Source organism: Lemur catta, chromosome 20 (assembly GCF_020740605.2).
Source record: "Lemur catta isolate mLemCat1 chromosome 20, mLemCat1.pri, whole genome shotgun sequence".
NCBI lineage: Eukaryota > Metazoa > Chordata > Mammalia > Primates > Lemuridae > Lemur > Lemur catta.
This window is the reverse complement of record NC_059147.1, coordinates 30,274,062-30,294,135: the sequence shown is the minus strand read 5'-3', so window position 1 is coordinate 30,294,135 and position 20,074 is coordinate 30,274,062. Positions and strand designations below refer to the sequence as shown.

The 20,074-nt window shown below is 39.5% G+C and overlaps 1 protein-coding gene across 5 annotated transcripts in view; it reads right to left on the bottom strand.

Annotated features, from left to right (window-relative positions):
- PSME3IP1 (proteasome activator subunit 3 interacting protein 1) overlaps positions 1-20,074 on the bottom strand; it is a 33,166-nt gene that overhangs the window by 6,660 nt on the left and 6,432 nt on the right. For 2 of the 5 annotated variants that reach the window (XM_045533664.1, XM_045533662.1), the window contains 5 exons: positions 12,883-13,020; positions 12,054-12,152; positions 11,535-11,656; positions 7,113-7,246; positions 3,376-3,440 (listed from right to left, as the gene is read on the bottom strand). In XM_045533664.1, the coding sequence (XP_045389620.1) occupies positions 3,376-3,440; positions 7,113-7,246; positions 11,535-11,656; positions 12,054-12,152; positions 12,883-13,009 (547 nt within the window). In that variant the 5' untranslated portion in view covers positions 13,010-13,020. Of the gene's footprint in view, positions 1-3,375; positions 3,441-7,112; positions 7,247-11,534; positions 11,657-12,053; positions 12,153-12,882; positions 13,021-13,280; positions 13,578-17,800; positions 17,943-18,117; positions 18,410-20,074 lie in introns of those variants that run through there. The other 3 variants (XM_045533663.1, XM_045533661.1, XM_045533665.1) reach the window with 3 other exon arrangements.

Here is a 20,074-nt window from a genome sequence, read left to right as displayed (position 1 = left end):
TCTTACAACTCAACAATACAAAGATAAATAACTCAATTTAAAAATAGGCTAAGGATTTGAATAAATATTTCTCCAAAGAAGATATACAAATGGCCAATAAGTACATGATGTTCAGTATCATTAGTCATTAGGGAAATGTGAATCAAAACCACAATGAGATACCATTTCACACCCACAAGGATGGATATAATAAAAAAGACAGTAACAAGTATTGGCAACGATGTGAAAAAAATTGGAACCCTCATATACTGGAATGTAAAAATGGTACAGCTTCTTTGGAAAATAGCGTAGCAGTTCCTCAAAAAGTTAAACATACAGTTACCATATGACCCAGCAATTCCATTCCTAGGTATATACCCAAGTTGTTTACCCAAAAACTTGCACATGATTTATATTAGCCAAACAGTAGAAACAACCCAAATGTCTGTGAACTGGTAAGTAGACAAACAAAATGTGGTATATCTTACAATGGATATTATTTCATCATTAACAGAAAGTATCATTACATGCTACAACATGTATGAACTTTGAAAGCATTACAGTAAGTAAAAATAAAACAGACAAAAAAGGCTACAAATTGCATGATTCCATTTACACGGAACGGTCCAAAAAGGCAAATCCACAGAGACAGAAAGTAGATTAGGCCAGGCGTGGTGGCTCACGCCTGTAATCCTAGCACTCAGGGAGGCCGAGGCGGGACGATAGCTAGAGGTCAGGAGTTCAAGACCAGCCTGAGCAAGAGCGAGACCCTGTCTCTACTAAAAATAGAAAGAAATTAGCTGGACAACTAAAAATATATAGAAAAAGTTAGCCAGGCATAGCGGTGCATGCCTGTAGTCCTAACTACTCAGGAGGCCGAGGCAGAAGGATTGTTTGAGCCCAGGAGTTTGAGGTTGCTGTGAGCTAGGCTGACGCCAAGGCACTCTAGCCTGGGCAACAGAGTGAGACTCTGTCTCAAAAAAAAAAAAAGGTAGATTAGTGGTTGCCAGTGGCTGTAGGGGAAGATGGAATGGAGAATTAACCACTAACGGCACAGGGTTTCTTTTGGCTGTTGAAAATATTCTGGAAATGGACAGTGGTGACGGTTGTAGAACCTTTTGAACATACTAAAAACCATTTATTTGCATCCTTCTAAAGCATGAATTTTATAGTATGTGAATTATACCTCAATAATTTTTTTTAAAAGCCATATTAACCAAATACAATGTCTGGTTGCCCTTGCTTGGATCCTGATTTTTAAAAAAACAATTGTCAAAAAAAAATTTTTTGAGACAATTGGGGAAAATGAATACTAACCTAATATTTGGTAATATTGGGTAATTATCATCAGTATTGTAGATATGATAATGATATCTCAATTGCTGAAACAAAGAAACAGGCCGGGCGCCATGGCCCACACCTGTAATCCTAGCACTCTGGGAAGCCGAGGTAGGAGAATCGCTAGAGGTCAGGAGTAGTTCGAGACCAGCCTGAGCAACAGTGAGATCCCATCTCTACTAAAAATAGAAAGGAAATTATCTGGACAACTAAAAATATATATAGAAAAAATTAGCCGGGAATGGTGGCACATGCCTGTAGTCCCAGCTCCTTGGGAGGCTGAGGCAGCAGGATCACTTGAGCCCAGTAGTTTGAGGTTGCTGTGAGCGAGGCTGATGCCATGGCAATAGAGCGACACTCTGTCTCAAAAAAAAAAAAAAAAAAACAAGAAACAAAAAAAGAACCTTTATTTTTTTAGAGACATATATTGAAGATTTATGAATGAAATGGTATGATTATTTAGAATTGTCTCAAAGTTGGGGAGGTATAAATTAAATAAGATTGGCTATGTGTTAAATATTGTTGAAGCTAGGTGATAGGGCTTCATTATACTATTATCCCAACTTTTGAATATGTTTTAAATTATCTGTAATAAAGCACTTAAAAATATATACATTTATAATGTATGTATGTATACATAAGCAGAATAGCTCTGGAAGGATACATAAGAAATGTATAATGCTCTTTCCCTCTAAGGAGCATTGGATGGAAGTAGATATGGGTAGAAGGAGTCTCTTTATTGAATGTCCCTTTTAAAAGTAAGTTCTAGAGCCAAAGGGTAATAGCAACAGCTCACCATCACTGGTGCTCAGTAGGTATATATTAAAAAGTATCCATTATTTTTTTGAATGAGTAATAAATGTAAGCCCTGTTGACCCATGGAGTTTAGTTCAGAGTATTAATCCCACAGAGAGTTGGGGGTAGAACTAAAACCAGACTCTTGAATTTTTCATCCCTAATCCAGCCCCCAGGAACATTCACCTTTGCTCATAACTTCTTGCCCCTTAATACAGAGGCAGATTTCATGACACAAAGGTAAAAACCAAAGCAAGTGTACTCCTAGACACTATGTTAAGCTTCTAGGCTCAATCCAATCCAGCAGTCAGCAGGAGCAAGCATTTTACCTCCCACCAGTAGCAAGCCAGGTGAAATCAAGAACCTTGACATTTGAGGGAGATAGGAAAAAAAAAAACTTTGTGAGAAGTGATATGACCAAGGCATTCCTGGGAGAGCACAACTGTCATTTACGAGCTCCACTGGTTTTGAAACCGCCCTTCAATAATGGGGTACAAGCTGAGAACTATGGTAAAGGCCTAGTGAAAAATAATGATAATAATTAGTCGCTTTTCCCCATTTGCTTCTCTGTAACTGCCACTCTGGAGCCATGTAGCTGGTGGTCATATAGATTCTTAACTCCCCCCCCATAGCTGGTGTCCATAAAGATTCTTAACTTTCTCCATAGGTAACACCACCTTTTTGAAACCTAAAGGTAGTTTTTAAGGTACCTTCCAGGCCCTGCATTCCAGTGAATTGACTGACCCACGCAGACCGGTGGCCCATACCAAGAAACCGACTCAACTGGATTTGTGACCCCAGGGACTGAAACAACACAAGATGATTCCCATACCCCTATAATTTTGCCCCAGTTAACAAACCTAATTGCCTACTCCCTTGCCTGCCAAACTACCCTGAAAAACCCTGTCTCCCAAATTCTCGGGGAGGTGGATTTGAGAAATTTCTCCCATCTCCCCGCTTAGTGCTATGCAGGATAAAGACTCCTTGTCTGCGGTAAAACCTGCTGACTCAGCATACTGGCGGCTTCTTGGGCAGCGGGCATTGAACCTGGATGGGCAGCAACAGTTTCTAACATATTATTTCTGCAAGGCAACTGACAAAATCTTGGATATAAATCCTGCTGAGTATAAAATGGTCTGTAAATTAAGTCTAAGCAGGCTTGCTTGAAGAGAGACAAATACATTCATCTGCAGATGCAATGCATTCCAGCCCTTTACTGTGGTTCACGTGTATTATGAGAAAGGAATGAAGGCTGCCACCAACCTTGATTCTTGTCATCTGGGTCAGGGTCTGGTTTCAGTCTTTTCACACTGCTGCCACTCTCTGAGCTGAAACAAAAAACATGGTGATCTGAGCTACAGCCAATCTTGGGGATCAAAGCTTAAGGAATCAGGATCTCCAATAACTATTTACGTGAGTCTTAGGCAGCCTCAAGGAGCTGATATAAAGTGAAAAGTCTTCATTTCCGGTTCTTAATCTCCTTCAAATTATAACATTAGTTATAAAGACAAACTCCTAACAAATCCAAGGAGTGAACACTGTGTCCTCAAGCATCACTTAAACTTGTTTGTCCTTATCATTCAACTTGGTTGGAACCACAGATGGATTTCAAGAATATCTGGACATGTTCACAAATGACAAAATTTTAGTTATTAAAGATTGAAGAAAACATCTTCAGTGACATGTTAGAGATTCTGAGAGTCACCCAAAAGACTTTCACTAAAAGAAGATCTAAAGAACGTATTTCAATAAAGAAGGAAATTATCCCAGATGGAAGGGATGGTGAACAAAGAAACTGATACTAATATGAAATGTAAATATAAACATAAATATCAACAAATATTGTCTGCATAAAAAATATCTACTTTGTAGTGTTAAACATGACCATACTAAAGTCCTGGACAATAGTAGCACATAAAGAAGGAAGAGGGTAATTGTAGCTAAAGGTTCAAAGGTCCATGTATAATTGTGTAGGATGGCAAGACAGGTATTTACATTGGGTTTTGCTGAGTATGCCTGGTAAATTTCAAGGTTAGCTACTAAAAGAATAGAAATAGAGTATATAAATCCAAAGTAGTAGAAAGAAAAAAAAAATGAGGCTGGGCGCGGTGGCTTATGCCTGTAATCCTAGCACTCTGGGAGGCCGAGGCAGGCAGATTGTTTGAGCTCAGGAGTTCGAGACCAGCCTGAGCAAGAGCAAGACCCTGTCTCTACTAAAAATAGAAAGAAATTATATGGACAGCTAAAAACATATATATAAAAAAATTAGCCAAGCATGGTGGCGCATGCCTGTAGTCCCAGCTCCTTGGGAAGCTGAGGCAGGAGGATTGCTTGAGCACAGGAGTTTGAGGTTGCTGTGAGCTAGGCTGACGGGACAGCACTCTAGCCCGGGCAACAGAGTAAGACTCTGTCTCCAAAAAAAAAAAGAAAGAAAAAAAGACAAATAACATTAAGATTGCAGAAGTATGAAAAATCTTAATTATTATAAATAGACCAAACCTACTAGCAAAAAGAGATTAACAGACTAAATTTAAAAGCAGCTATTTCTAAGAGACACATCTAAAAACTTGACAGAAGAAATACAGAAACAATAACCAGAAAGATTCAGAGTAAAAGAATGGAAATAGAGATACTAAGGCAAATAATCTAAACAAGGCTGTGGTACCTATATTATTATTTGGAAAACAAGCTGGGTGCAGTGGCTCATGCCTGTAATTCCAGCACTTTAGGAGGCAGAGGCCGGAGGATCTCTTGAAACCAGGAGTTGGAGACCAGCCTGGGCAGCGAGACCTTGTCTCTACAAAAAAAAACTTTTTAAAAAATTAGCTGGGAGCAATTGTATCCACCTACAGTCTCAGCTACTAGGAAGGCTGAAGCAGGAGGATCACTTGAGCCCAAGAGTTTGAGGCTGCACAGTGAGCTACGATCATGCCACTGCATTCCAACTTGGGCAACTGAGCAAGACACTGTCTCAAAAAAAAAAAAAAAACAAAAAAACAACAAAAGATAAATTTCCTAAAACACCCTAAAACACCATTGATTATGAGGTGGTAAAATGCAGCAAAGGGAAAAAGGTTTATCTTAGAACCAATGACACATAGTTATCTCAATATACAGATTTTAAAAATATACTTCTAAATAATTCCTGAGTCAAAGAAGAAATCATAATGGATATTTAAGAATACTTAGAAGGAAGTAGGGGGGAGAAAAAAAAAAAAGAGAAGGAAATACAAAACTCATATACACTGAAAGCTAAGGAAAATTTATAGCTTTAGATGCCTATAACTGAAAAGGCTGCAAGTTAATGAGCTAGGTATCTGTCTATAACAATAAACGAAAGAAAAAACTAGAAGAAAGCAAAGAGTATTCCTTTAAACAAGGTAAGAAATAGGTGCTTGTTTTGTTTTTATGCTCTGTAACGTAACACACACCAGTGGCATCTACTTTCAGCAGGTTTCATAATCACCCATGGAACTTTAAAAATTGTAACACCCAGAACTCACTCCAAATTTCCTGAACCAGAATTGGTGTAAGGCCTGGAAATACATTTTACTAACAAACTTCCAGGTAATTCTAATAAACCCAGGGCCAGAGAGATTGGGAACTCCTGCCCCAGGAGACTAATTCGTCATCTTGCTACACAAAGCAACATTAAATGATATAGTTTCAAAACCCAAAAGGGCTTATAAGCAAGTCACCAAATGAGCTAATACAAAGCCCATTCTAAAGGTGATCTAAGGATTAAAGGTCATAGCTCCAACACCCATTCTGCTAGCAGCAAGACCACTCCCAAGAGGTAACTAATTGCCCACCTGAAGAGCCCTTCCTCCGCAAAGTCCAGTAAAACTGACCCAGGTTCAAATCCTGAAAGACACCGGGCCTCGCAGGAAAGCTTATGTGAGAACTTGAAAGGAATAAATTCATAGCTTGGATAACAAGCCCTTTTCAGGTCACTGATACTCCTCCCCTGTGCTGTTGTACCATGATGACATTTTTACATGTAGGCAATGTTCCTAGGAACATCTGCCGCACATGGGTGGTGTGCCAAACCACAAGACTGCATCCAAAGACTCCCTTCAAAACATATGGCCGGCTGCCAATATACTCCATTGATTTTCTTAATAGACTGCACTTAAACGTAACATCATTTTGCCCATTGATTGGTTGGTCAAATCGAAATGACCAGATTCACTCACTCTGGTGCCATTTCAGGATTGGAAAGGGAGAAGCAAACATAAAGGACTTATCAAAACCTCTAGGTAGTGCTACCACTCCTACATCAATCAAACACAGCCACAGCCAGGTCTGTAACCCTGTCACAGCTGCCATGTTCTTTCAGGCCACAATGCCTTTGCAGCAGCTGTTCCCTCTGCCTGGGCTGTTGTCACCTGTGTCTCTTCTGTCCAAACCCTAGTTGTCCTACCTGATCAACATCTTCCTAATGTCATACCTGACTTCTCCAACATGAGCACACACACCTTCCCCACCAGGCAAAGTTATGTCCCTCCTCCTTGCTCTCACTGCACCCACACCAATCCTTTCACAGGACCTGCTACCTCACTTGCCTAGAAACACAGAGGCCCAAATATTGAACTCTAGCTCTCATATACATGACCTTAGACAAAGAAGGTTCTCAACCTCAAATTCTCAGTCTTCTCAGCTGTAAAACAGGGATTACAATAATCTGTACTTCACGGGCACCTCCACAAGCACCCGAGGACTAAATAAGATCATGCACAGGAAGCACTTATTAACACAATGCTGGCACATGGCAGGTGCCCAATGAAGAGTAGCTGTTATGTTTGTGGAAGGAATGATCAGAGAGACAAGGCCAAAGGCTATAGAAAACACCAACTCGGGAAGGGGAGAGAGAGGCGGGCACACCAACGGAACTTCACCAAGGCTTACAGTAGGTAACCTTTTGCTCTGGCCACCATTACAAGCGGCATTTCAGAGTGCACGGCCAGAGAGAAACCTAAGTTGTGTGAGTGCTGGCTGACCTCTTATGCTTCACAGCTCCTGCCAACAGCTTTGCCTGGGAGAACTTGTTCTTGGTTTCTACAGGTTTCACAGCCACTTTCTTCTCCACTTCCTTCTTGTTTTCTGAAGAAATTCCAACCTTCTTAAGATTATTGTGAGTTACAGGTTAAGGATCAAATCAAATAAAAAGAAGAGCTATCACAGGGCAATGGTAAATCGAGAGAAAGACAACAAATACAACCCACTAGCCCTTGAGCTGTGCCATGTAATGTGTAATGTCTAGTCTACTTACAAAAAAAAAAAAAATGCCCCTCTTCTCTATTCCACCTGATTTAAAGAGAAATGAAGGTGACCACAGAGGAAGACAGCATCTCAAGCCCAAAATAATACAGAAAAGCCAACTTTTCTTCGGATTCTCAGTGAAAATCTGAGCACAGCCAGAAAACTAGCTATTACCAAAGACATTGCCAATATCATGCTTGATAGGGAAACAAAGATCTTAAGGAATATAAAGGAATCAGAAAAAAATATGGCTTCTCTGAAAATATGTACTTTCCCTCCACTCCAAGGGTAAAATCAAATTTTGCAGAATGTCCTTATAATTATCAGTGGCATTTAATCTTAGACATCATGAAGACTAATTCCTGCTCTACTGGGACAAGGGAACATCAGAATCACTCAATCCTCATTAAAAATGTCAAGTCCCTCCCCTGCCCCAAACCTACTAAATATGGCTCCCTAGAGGCCCAAGAGTCTGTTTTAAACACTCTCTCGACCAGGCATAGAGGCTCACTCCTGTAATCTCAGGACTTTGGGAGGCTAAGGCCAGCCTGGGCAACATAGCAAGACTCCATCTCTACAAAAAATGAAAATTAGCCATGCATGGTGGCACATGCCTGTAGTCCCAGATACTTGGGAGGCTGAGGCAAGAGGATCACTTGAGCCCAGGAGTTTGAGGCTGCAGTGAGCTACAATCATGCCGCTGCACTCCAGCCTGGACAACACAGCAAGATCCTATCTCTAAAAAAATAAATTAATTAATTGAACACTCTCTCAAGGTGATTTTAATGAGAAACCTTTGGTGCAAATATAACACAAGAACTAAAAGGCTGTTTTTAAAAGCATAACCAGTTCCCTTGTAACATCACTTTTACATGTTAGATGTCAACCTCTGGCTCTCAAGGTCTGTCACTTTCGCTTGTTCTTTCCACTAGCCCCCACCTATCCCTCCGTTTTATGCTCTAACAACTTATGAAACAGATAAGTATTCCACCACAGTGCAAGTGCTTATTTAAGATGCAGTAGTGCCTTACTGGAACAACAGTGACATCTAGTGCTCAAGAAATCTAAGAAGCATGTATTACCAGCCCAGGAGGTAGGGGATATATTGTCTAGGCTGTTTGTGTCCTTGAACAATAGAGAAAACTGGGTACCAGAAATAAGAAAATTCTAATGCTAATCACTCTGCAGGTACTAATTCTGTTCTTATGGGCACCAGCTACCTTAAAAATTTGCAGTATTCAATGGGGATTACGTATAATGCTCAGTACCATTCTGAGTTTCATCAATTTAATGTTTTTAAGGAAATCATGGAAGCAGAAAACATTTTAATAATAATTGTTCATTTTTATAGAAAAAAATAAAAGAGATTTCATCTACCTAGTAGAGGATGCCAAAAACCATTAGCATGTTGTGATTTTTTTTACCTGTAACTCTATCATCAATTCTCAAAGAAAACTCTCAATATTAAACTTTGAAAAATGAAACAAAAATGGAAAAAAAAAAAACCAAAAGCACACATGTATTTATAATACCAAGTCACCAACAAATCCCAACATTTAACTTTTTATTCTTTCAAAGTGAAGACAACTCCCAACCTTTTTGGGGGGTAAGAAGGGGAGTGGTGGTAATCATCTTATTTTTCATCTACATCCAAAGCCTAAGTGATTTTTTTTCCCACTTAAGCCCCTCCCTGCAAATGCTCTGAAAATACAAACACACCTTTAAAAATCTCAAACAATTCATTAGATGAGGCATTAAAAAAAAAAAAACTCATAGTTTTAAACATACAAAATATTGCTAAATACCGGTTTAACGTGAGAGGAAAGAACAAGAGTTCTGTTGTTCAGGTGGCACAAACCACAGCTTATTTGTATCGATAAGTTTCACATCATAAAATGTATCATATAATAATCAAGCAAAGCCAAGAACCAGCTTCTGATTTACAGCTTCAATAAACAAACCTCTAATCTTTCAATTCCTATCTCAACATGTTGCTGACTACCTGCGCATTTGGGATTAGTGCATTATAAGTCAGTAAGCTGGAAGGCCTGCTTTTCTTCAGTATTTCTAAACAGAACTTTCCAAGTTTCCAATTAAAGCCAATATCCCTGGAGTCTCTTCAATGCTGAATGGCAATGTTATCAGGCCAGAAACGTTTCTTTTCCTCACTGCTGCCCTGTTCATTCTTTCCTTTTAATTGAAAACCAAAAGGTATCTCACCCTTGCTGTACCACTCTGCAGAATACTGCTTTTGGATACATTCTATGTCTTACTTGCTAGTCTGCCAATATAAAACAAGACATAATTCAAGCAAGTAAGTGTAACGAATGTATTTCCTTAGAGGAAAAAGCTGGGTGTCTGAACACAATGCAATACATGTATCCGCCCATTTGTATAAACAAACACATATTATTATTATGGGGTCATCAGGGTGGGGGAAGGGGGAATTCAGAAGAATCAGTCTCGATCCTACAGTTGAGATTGAGGTGTAACTTCCCATCAACTCCTATCTTCATGTTGCACCTGAATGCCACTAACAGAATTGGGACCAGAAGCTACCAGTTCAGATCTAAACCAAACCCCAGGGAATCTGTCTTCATTATCTCCTACATAACTCTTTAATGGAACCTACTGCACACTCTCTGCAAGAAACTACCAACTAACACATACACAGTGATATCACCAACCTTAGAGGTGAAGCCTGTTCAATCACACTAGTGAGGTTACTCAACGTGTAAGTTTGAAATATCCAAATAAGCTTCCTCAGAGGAGGAAACAAGTTAGGGTGGCCTTATTAACATCTCCTATGAAGCGCTCATTAATTTATTCACATATTTACTGAGAACCTACTATATGCCAGGAACTAGGAAAATCAGAGGTGACCAAGTCAGATAGTTTGTTGTTATGGAGCTTACTTTACATTCCAGCAATAAGGAGATAATCAAACCAGTAAGCAAATAAAAAATGGTGACTTTCCGATAGTGACAACTGTTATTTAAAAAAATGGTATTATGGACAGCGATAGGGTGGGTATGGTTTTAGATGGGTGCTTAGGGAAGGTTTCTAAAAGGGAGAGCTGAGCTGAGACCTGGCATGAAATGCCAACCCTGTAAAATCCAAGGGCAGAACATTTCAGGCTGAGGAAACCGTGAGTCTGAGGCCTGGACATGGACTCACAAAGCTTGGCGAGGGGGTACACAGAAGGCCAGCAGGCTGGAGTGCAGTCAGCATGAGAGAGAGTGGTTTCAAGATGCAACAGGGAGGCAGGCTGGCCTAAATCATACAGAACCTTGCAGGGCCTGATAAAGAATCTAGACTTTAGTCTAATGCAAAGGTGAAGGCACCAAAGTGTTTCAAACAAAAAACTGACAGGATGCCATGTATGTTTTTAAAAGTTCCTTTTCTTGTCTAAAGAATAGCTTATCGAGGGAGAGTAGAAATAAAAACCAATTAGATGGTCAGAGAAGTCCAGAGGAACATCTGTGATTACTGCAGTGGCAGTAGCGACAGCAAGAACTGGAGAGATCTGGAGTACATTTTGGAAGCAGTTTTTGGGCCAGGCGCCTGGAAGTATAGTACCATCAGTTACGGGATTGTAAGACCAGAAAAAGAAGAAACTCTGGGGGAGGGCAGTGTGATGCGAGTGGGGGTGATGTGACATGGAATTGAGAATTTTGATCCAGCCAAGTTAAATCTGGGATGTCACTATAAAGACTTTCACGTAGATGCCAAAAAGGCAACATTGAGTCAAAGCAAAGTCATCTTCACTGCTTTCTCAGCCCCCCTATAGGGACAGACCATGCTGTACCAGCGGGGAGGATCTTACTAAGGACATAGGAAAGTTGCAAACATGTCCTTTTAAAACTCAAGCCAGCATCTCCCTTGGATGAGGTTGATTGAATTATCCATCTGTCTCAGAACCTAAACCTACAAGGCAAGTACTATTAGGATTTATGCCTTTAGTTAATCCTAATGGATGTGGACTTTTGACTGCAACAGACTCTTGCACACAACATCAACTCCATAAATCACTGCCAGCTACTCAAAATTATAGGAATACCAGTGTTGAAAGAGACTTTAGAGATCACCAGGTAGAAAACCCTCTTCTACTGAGGAGGAAACAGACACCCGACAGATTTCTCTCAAAGTACAAAGGATATTCTGTATTCTGTCAGTTCTTTCAGTTCTTCTTCTCTTCGTTGCTTTTCTATTAGTTCCTGCTGCCGAGAAACCTCATCAAGGAAGTTGGTCTCATCTTCATCTAGGCCTCTTACCATGTTTTCTGAGGAAATAATTAAACAAGGAACACTTAGCAGGCTAAAGGGAAAGATAAGATTTTTCCTTTTCCTTTTTTTAATAAACAGCATATTCTTTGGGGAATTAGAAGAAAGAACTGGTAAACACCATGGCTTCTGGATAGATAGCACGACACAAAAATCAAGGCATTTCTCCCATTACTAGATATGAGCATAGAATTAAAATGGGTATCTTGAGCCTTAAACAAACAAAAATGTTCAATGTGGTCTAGAAGGCAGAGGCTTCTGTTTTCTACCAAATGAGAGTCTGGAGACTAGGTAATCAAGACAATTCCATAGCTAGTTAGAGAAAGTGTTGCATGAGGCAAAAGTGCTTCAGAAAGATCCTGCAGAGTCCCTTGAACTGTATTTTCCCAAGCTTACTGAATTTGAACTGCTCCTCATACTCCTGCTGCTTCCTGTCTTTCTGTTCCTGCAGCCTTTCATATAGAGACCGAGGGTCATAAACCTCCTCTGGGCATTCTGAAAGGAAAAAGAGGGGTGAGAGAAGAGAGGAGAAGGGGGAGAGATACATACTTTAGAATTTTTTAAATATTATTTTGGAATCAAAAAAGGTTTTGAAGATAAAGTCAAGGTGCTGCATGATCTGAGGTTGAGACTAACACAAAAATAGTACAAAGCCCACAGTTACCCTTTGGACCTCAGAGAGGGGCCAGCAGTTCTCACAGCCAACTCTCAATGCCAAAGGGCCAATGGCCTGAGACAGTTAACTGATTGAGGGGTCAGCCCAAACCCTCCATAACAGCAACGTTCTTGGTTGTTCAGACCATGGATCCACCTGTATAGATGGACTAGACTAGGAGAATCTCCCAGAAGGCAATGCGGTAGACAGGAAAGGGCAAGGATACGAGCATTCCGGTTCTGCTCCCAGCTACGGAAGGCCTTATATAGGTTACTTCACCTGAGTCTCAAGTCCTCAACCCTAAAGTGCAGACAATTGCTGGGCATGCAATCCTATAATCCTAGCACTCTGGGAGGCCAAGGCAGGAGGATCACTTGAGCCCACGAGTTTGAGGTTGCTATAAGCTAGGCAGATGCCATGGCACACTCTAGCCCGGGCAACAGAGCGAGACTGTCTCAAAATAATAATAACAATAATAAAAGAATAAAGTACAGACAATAGCTACCTTGCAGGGTTCTTGTAAGGATTAAAGATAGTTATGTCAAATGTCAAAACTATAAGCCTATCTACCTTGTGGATCTTCAGGTTTTCGAACTTTCTCCCATTCTTCTTGCCTCCTTTTGCGCCGTTCATCTAGTTCTGCCTCAGACACAAACCTCTTTTTGATAACAAGGTTACCATCATCCCCTCCATCCATAATGGAACAATCTACAAAATAAAAAACAAAAAATCATTTCAAGTGAGAACTTCAGTTAAAATTCTAAACAGAAACAAGGGGAGTTGCTCTGTCTCACTCAGCAACAGGGTAAAAAGTCTCTAACTTTCAACTGAAAAAAACCCTCAAATAGTTAAATTTATAGGTCATTGATAAAACATACAATTATATTTTCCCTAACATATCAGGCAGTTTTTATTAACATCAATGTTATCTACAAAGTTAGTGAGAAGACCTGGAATAATCTCATTACCTGGAGTTCCACAGTCAATCTCACATTGCAGCTATTTCTCTGTCCCTCCAATCCAGACAAACTGGCCTCCTGGGCACCCCATCCTTTCCCCAGTTCTCATCCTCCTTTATTTCTGTAACATCTAACATTGTTCCTTCTTGAAATTCCTGTTTCTAAGACATTACACTATCTTGATTCATCTGCTCTTGCTTCCAAGTAGATTCAGATGGAGAATCTCAGGTATTAAAGGAGCCTTAGTGATCGAGTCCAGTCTGTACAGCAGAGAAGGTGCACAAACCACGAATGCAGAACGTGAGACTGGAAGAACCTGGATCTCCCAACTTCAGGTTCAATGTACTTTCCAGGATACTAAGCTGACTCCTCCTTTATGTCCTCCCAGACCTTTCTCCCTATAAACTCCTTGTCTGCGCCACTTAATCCTTCTCTTTTCTCACTTCCACAGTAACTTCAACCACTTTATGCATATTTGGATGCAGAAGAGTCCCAAATCTATTATTTCCACCTGCACCTTTCCTCAGAGGAAAGAGGAGAAGGAAATAAAGATAGAATGTATCGTTCCTTTTAAACCACACCTCTTTCTGCTTTTCTTTACAGGTTTCTTTCCTTTTGAAAAACTGTGGGGTTAACCCACTACTCAGACATGTTAAGTGTTATTCACAGGATTACGCCCCAAGGAGGCACATATTCAACCCAATGTCCATTCCAAAATAATCTCTATAAATAGAAATAAGTTTCTACTGCTACCACGAAAATAAAGCAGCTAACATTTACGAGCTCTTACCATGTACTAAATACGTTTTGTGTATATTATCTCATTTATATGCACATTGACCCTATGAGAAATATTCTCTCTTTACAGATGAAGTTGAGGTCCAGAGAAGTTAAGTCACTTGTCCCGGGTGATACAGGTGGTAAATGGTAGAGTTGACACTCAAACCCAGGCCTGACATCAAAAATTCATACTTTTACCAACTTCACCATACTCCTTCCCAGAACCTACTAAACCTTGGTTGAAAACAAGGACATGTCAATTTGAGCTTTCTTCCTAATTCAACTTCCATTGCTAAGAGAATGTTCATGCAATATTTTAATTTAGTAAAGATGGAAATGGAAGCTGAAATAACAAACCGAAACATTCAGAACAACAGAACAGTCTCAGCCCAAATACTACTGTTGCTGAGGTTTAGTTCAATGTAATGAGAGAATTTTGAAAATTACTAGAAAGAAAACTAAATCAACTGACAGAAGCTGTTGTTCCCACCTAAAGCCCACAACCTGGACACTTCTGATTTAGCATCTCTCATGTCTCCAGCCAGAGGCTTATTACAGAAGCAGAATTATTCAGTTTCTGTGATCATGCCAAAAATTCCTCAAGTTCTGCAGAACAACCTCTCATGAAATAAGAGCCAACAATTTCTCAAATGTGTCTGGCATTTAAGAGAAAACGTGAACTTTACAGGACTCTAATGGATGGGAAAAACCTACCAAAGGCTCAATTTCCCCCTTTCTTGTCCTCTAATAGCTATCACTCTCCATTCTCACCCTGTATTAGCTGTTTGGTGTCTTCCCCTCACCCCTACTTCCTGGTAAATAATTCAGAGTGGGACACGTCCTTTACCCTACCAGACACCTGAATCTACCATACACACCCAGGAGACTGTCAAACAAGTGAAATATTAAATGTTCAGAATGGACCACTGCACTCCCTTCAAAGGCAGGCAACACCCTCTCTGAGCAGATCTGTTAGAATAGTTCTTTAAACTGAACTGAAATCTGGCTTCCTATAAATTCCACACCTAAATTTAATCCACTGGGACTACACAAAAGGAATCAAATCTTTTCTAACAAGGCAATGCTTCAGTTGTTTGAAGACAACTCCCATGTTCCTAATTTGTTGTTTTTTTAAGACAAATATGCCTAGTTGCTTTAATCTTACAAGACAGAGAAAAGTAATAATGTCTCAAAGCAGTGAATTTATCAGATTATATGATTTAAAAACCTAGGAAACAAATACTAGGATATACCAATGCTACTGGCATTCCATTAAATGCATCTCTTCATTCTTGTTATACATTTTTGAAATGAAATAATAGGACCAGGCGCAGTGGCTCACACCTGTAATCCTAGCACTCTGGGAGGCCAAGGCGATGGATCGCTTGAGGTCAGGAGTTCGAGACCAGCCTGAGCAAGAGTGAGACCCCCATTCTACGAAAAACAGAAAAATTAGCTGGGCGTGATGGCACGAGCCTGTTATTCCCAGCTACGCAAGAGACTGAGGCAGGAGGTTCACTTGAGCCCAGGACTTCAAGAGTGCAGGGAACTATGATGATGCCACAAATGCACTCTAGCCCAGGGCAACAGAGTGAGAGACACTGTCTCAAAAAAAAAAGGAAAAAAGAAAAAAGAAAAAATATCTATCATAATAATACTAACAAAAAAACCCTTCTAATATGCCAAAATAAAACCTTTTACATTTCCACCTAAATAAAAATATTTATTCTTATACATGAAAATTAAGAAAGTAAAATCATTTATTTAATTTTCATGGCTTGTTGAGTTCTGGAAAAAAAGAAACTACCTTCATTTAACGAAGATACCTGAAATTCAAGGCACTCCCTTTTACAAACTTTCTAGGTACACGTAAATAAGAGATTGAATTTGAAATAGAAATTCTAGAGAACGAGGAATCTTCCCAGCATTTATAAATCACTTTTTAGAAAAGACAAATTTATGGGATTCCAAGAAATTCTTACTCTCTTTTGCATCAATCTTTCCTATTAAGCTAGAATTCCCCTTGTACACAAATGGGTTTAGTGTGCTATTATTATCATCTTTCACACATAGGGACAAAACCAGGAATCACAGTTGGTTAATGAAAATAAGAAACAAAGCAAAAGTACATTAAAAAAATTTAAAGACGAGGGTTTTAGAATTTGACAGAGAAACTGTTTCTCATCAGTTCTCAGTGGGTTGGTTTCCTGAAAACACAGTTATATGGTCAAAACTAATGAACTGAGAAAACACTAATATCGTTAATGTTCTTTAACACTAATATCATAATTCTGATATTCCCTTGATCCCAAAATAAATAAAATAAAGCAAGTTAGATGACCACACATCTAACTTTTTTGAGTTTAAAAGGGACTAGCTAACACAAAGACTGCCTTATCCATCTCTTTGAATTTGCATTTTCTTCTGTAGATCCTCATTCCCTGTCACTTTAACTGCTATTGTTCCCTCCTTGCCTCCAATGCTGCCAGGGCACCCTGGCTAATTAATTTGGTCACCTTTCTACATCAGGAAAGGTCAAACATAGGGACAGAAAATGTTGATGAACATACCCCTGAGTATTCTGGAAATATTCATATTATTTCTTTTCCAGAAACATTCAGGTCTTTTCAGTTGTACAGGTAATGATAAACACCATAGACTCTGAAATCAAGAGACCTTGGTTCAAAACCTGGTTTCACCGCTTACCAGTCGTATGACATTGGGCAAGTCACTTAACTTCTCTGGGCCTTGGTTTCCTCATCCACAGATTACACTTACAGTAGGATTCAAAATAGTACTGCAAGTACTGCACAACATAAAGCTTCTGTGAGGATAAACAAGATAACTCAGGCAAAGCACTCAGCACAGTGTTTGGCACACGATTAAAAATGCTTTGAAAGGTTTGCTGTTAACTACAAACAACTATGCTGAGCTCTGGACAGGCTATAAGAGTGAGAGAAATACTATCTATACTCAAGGAGTGGGGATGTGGGGGGAGTAAATCAGTGACATAAATAACCAATCAAAATATTTTACATACAAACAATGAGAAATTAGGAAACACATACACATTTCACTTCGTAATTTCCAAATTTGTATTAATACATACACATTTTCCCTTTGTGTGGTTCTCTACTTTACTGTTTTACTTTATAAGTTGTTCTGTTAGGGTGGGAACCGTGGCATCTAGTTCAATTTAAACAAATTCAAAACTGTGCTGAACTCCACATGTCCAACACTGTGCTGGAGTCTATGAGGTGTATAAAAGAAACAAACTTTAAGACTTAATACTCTTGCACTAGTTATACCAGATAATAGTGTATATGATAAATTACCAAAGGGAATAACATAGGTAGGAGGCAGTACTGAAGAGCACAAATATGGATCAATCCATTTTCCCAGGCTGGAAACCTGGACATGTACTTAGACTCCTTCTTCCTCTTTATTTCCTTACACCCCACCAAGTTCTGTTGTTTCTACCTCACAGTAACCTCTTTTTAATCTATCTTCTTTTCTTCTTCTTTTTTTTTTTTTTGAGGAAAGTATCCCATCCTTTCTAATTCCTTCTTTTCAGGGCTTCATCTTGCAGAGACTACCCGCAATAGCATTCCATTAGCCTCCCTGTTTCTATTATAGCCCCTTTCAATTCATCCTCGCCAGCGTCAGGCAACTCTAATAGCTACTGTCCCACTTAAAATGTTCCAAAGACTCCCTAGTATCTCTAGGGCAGATTTCTCAGTACTACTGACATTTTGTGCCAGATAATTCTATGGTGTAGTCTGTCCTGTGCATTGTAGGCTGTTTAGCAGCATTCCTGGCCTCTATCCACTAGATGCGATGCCAGCAGCATCCATTCAGCCACACCAGCTGTAAAAAAATAAATAAATAAAAAGTCTTGAGACTTTGCCAAAAGTTCCCTGAGGAACAAAACCTGCCTAGAGGAGAGTCCATTTCCATTTGCACGATTCTCCATGACCCCATCTTACTTCTCCCCTACCTTTCTCAATCTGTCCGGGCACACTGCTTGCAAGCCATAATGAACCACTCACAGTATACTGTGTCTCACCTCTATGTGTGGCTTTGCCCAGGCTGTTCCCTCTGCCAGGAATGCCCTGCTTCCTCTTCACTCCAAGCAAACTCCTGCTCCACCTTCCCAGAATCAGATCGAAGACCACCTCCTTTACGAAGCTTTCCAACACCTCCTAGAGTAGTTGATACACACTTCCTTCCCTTGTGTTCCTGCTACAGCCATTGGTAAGTCTACCACAGCCCACATCCATTGTGTTCTATCATTTACAACTATTCTAACAGCTCTTTTTATTCACAGTGCTCATTAGCATAGCATCTGACATACATTAGGTATATAATAAACACTTACTGAATAAACCAACCATGAGAATTTAAAGAATTTAAAGAATCTGAGCAGGGAAGAATGCCCTCACATGATTATTCCTGGGTACTGTTCAATGTATGGTACAGAGAATGTTAGCCATCAAACATGAAGATTCAATGTCCCATAGGGACATTGCAGTAGGAAACAAAGGATCAAAAATTAAATCTTTCACTATATTATATAATTGATATGCTCTTTCAAGAGTAACTTTTGCTACTTTCCTTTAATTTCAACTGATTATTATACTGAGAAACTAGTATGTGCTGCACAAAGCATTTTTCTTTGAAGTGTCAAATATTCACTGGCTGTTTATCCTGCAATAGGAAGATGAAGTACCTGCAACTTACCTACCTGCAAGTGGTAAATTTTCACAAGTCTCTTATTTTTCCCTTTTGTTTGCTAGAATAATTAAAAACAAAACAAAAGACAAACAACACAGGGTCATGGAGATGTGTCAAGATCCATGCAGGAATGCAGAGAATTTACATTGGGAATGCTTATTTTGTCCTCACTGTGTTCAATTTTAGAAACAGTAAATGCTGTCAACTTTCCTTTACTCACATAGCTTTTTTTAAAGATGACTCAACTTTAATTATCAAACTTAACATTACATTATTTTTTTTTTTTTTTTGAGACAGAGTGTCACTCTTTTTGCCCGGGCTAGAGTGCCGTGGCGTCAGCCTAGCTCACAGCAACCTCAAACTCCTGGGCTCAAGTGATCCTCCTGCCTCAGTCTCCCGAGTAGCTGGGACTACAGGCATGCGCCACCATGCCCGGCTAATTTTTCTATGTATATTTTTACCTGTCCATATAATTTCTTTCTATTTTTAGTAGAGACAGGGTCTCGCTCTTGCTCAGGCTGGTCTCGAACTCCTGAGCTCAAACGATCCACCTGCCTCAGCCTCCCAGAGTGCTAGGATTACAGGCGTGAGCCACCGTGCCCGGCCACATTACATTATTTTTAAAAGGATTATTTAAGTTCTTCAAATAGGGCATTCATGGAAAACCAAAACCATAACAAAATTACTTTGTCCAAACTTAAAAGTTTCAAACTGGCACAAATAAAGAACATGGTTTTCAAATTTGCTTGACAGCCAAGAAAACAAAGTTCTTATATTTCAAGGCAAAATTAACTGTTAAACACTCACTACTGTGTTTACACTGAAGACTGTGGTATTTAATTTCCAAGGTGATGAGACAAAATGGGTTCAGTGTCTTATATAGCACACTGTACAATTTTTAAATACAAAACTTACATTGCTGCCCCCTGAATAATTGCTATCCCTGGCTTGAAAAATGACTACAGTTAGCTAGTGCCATGATACAAGTTACTGAGATCTGGATTCCTATGGAACTGAATTTTGTGATGGCAGACTACTTAAGCGTTTACATCACTGGCCACCATACCCTCCTAATTCTAAAATTAGATACACTGTACATGTAAAAATACACCAGGGAGAATCAGATTTCTGTGTTACAGTGTTCTAAGGCTTCACTTTGAGTACCAAAAACAATAGCCCAAGCCATTTCATTTTGTCTATAAATACACATTATTGCTTCCCAACGTTTTTTACCCTGATATTCAAGTCATATTGTATTTCAAAATCCAGGACAGCAACTAAGAGGAATT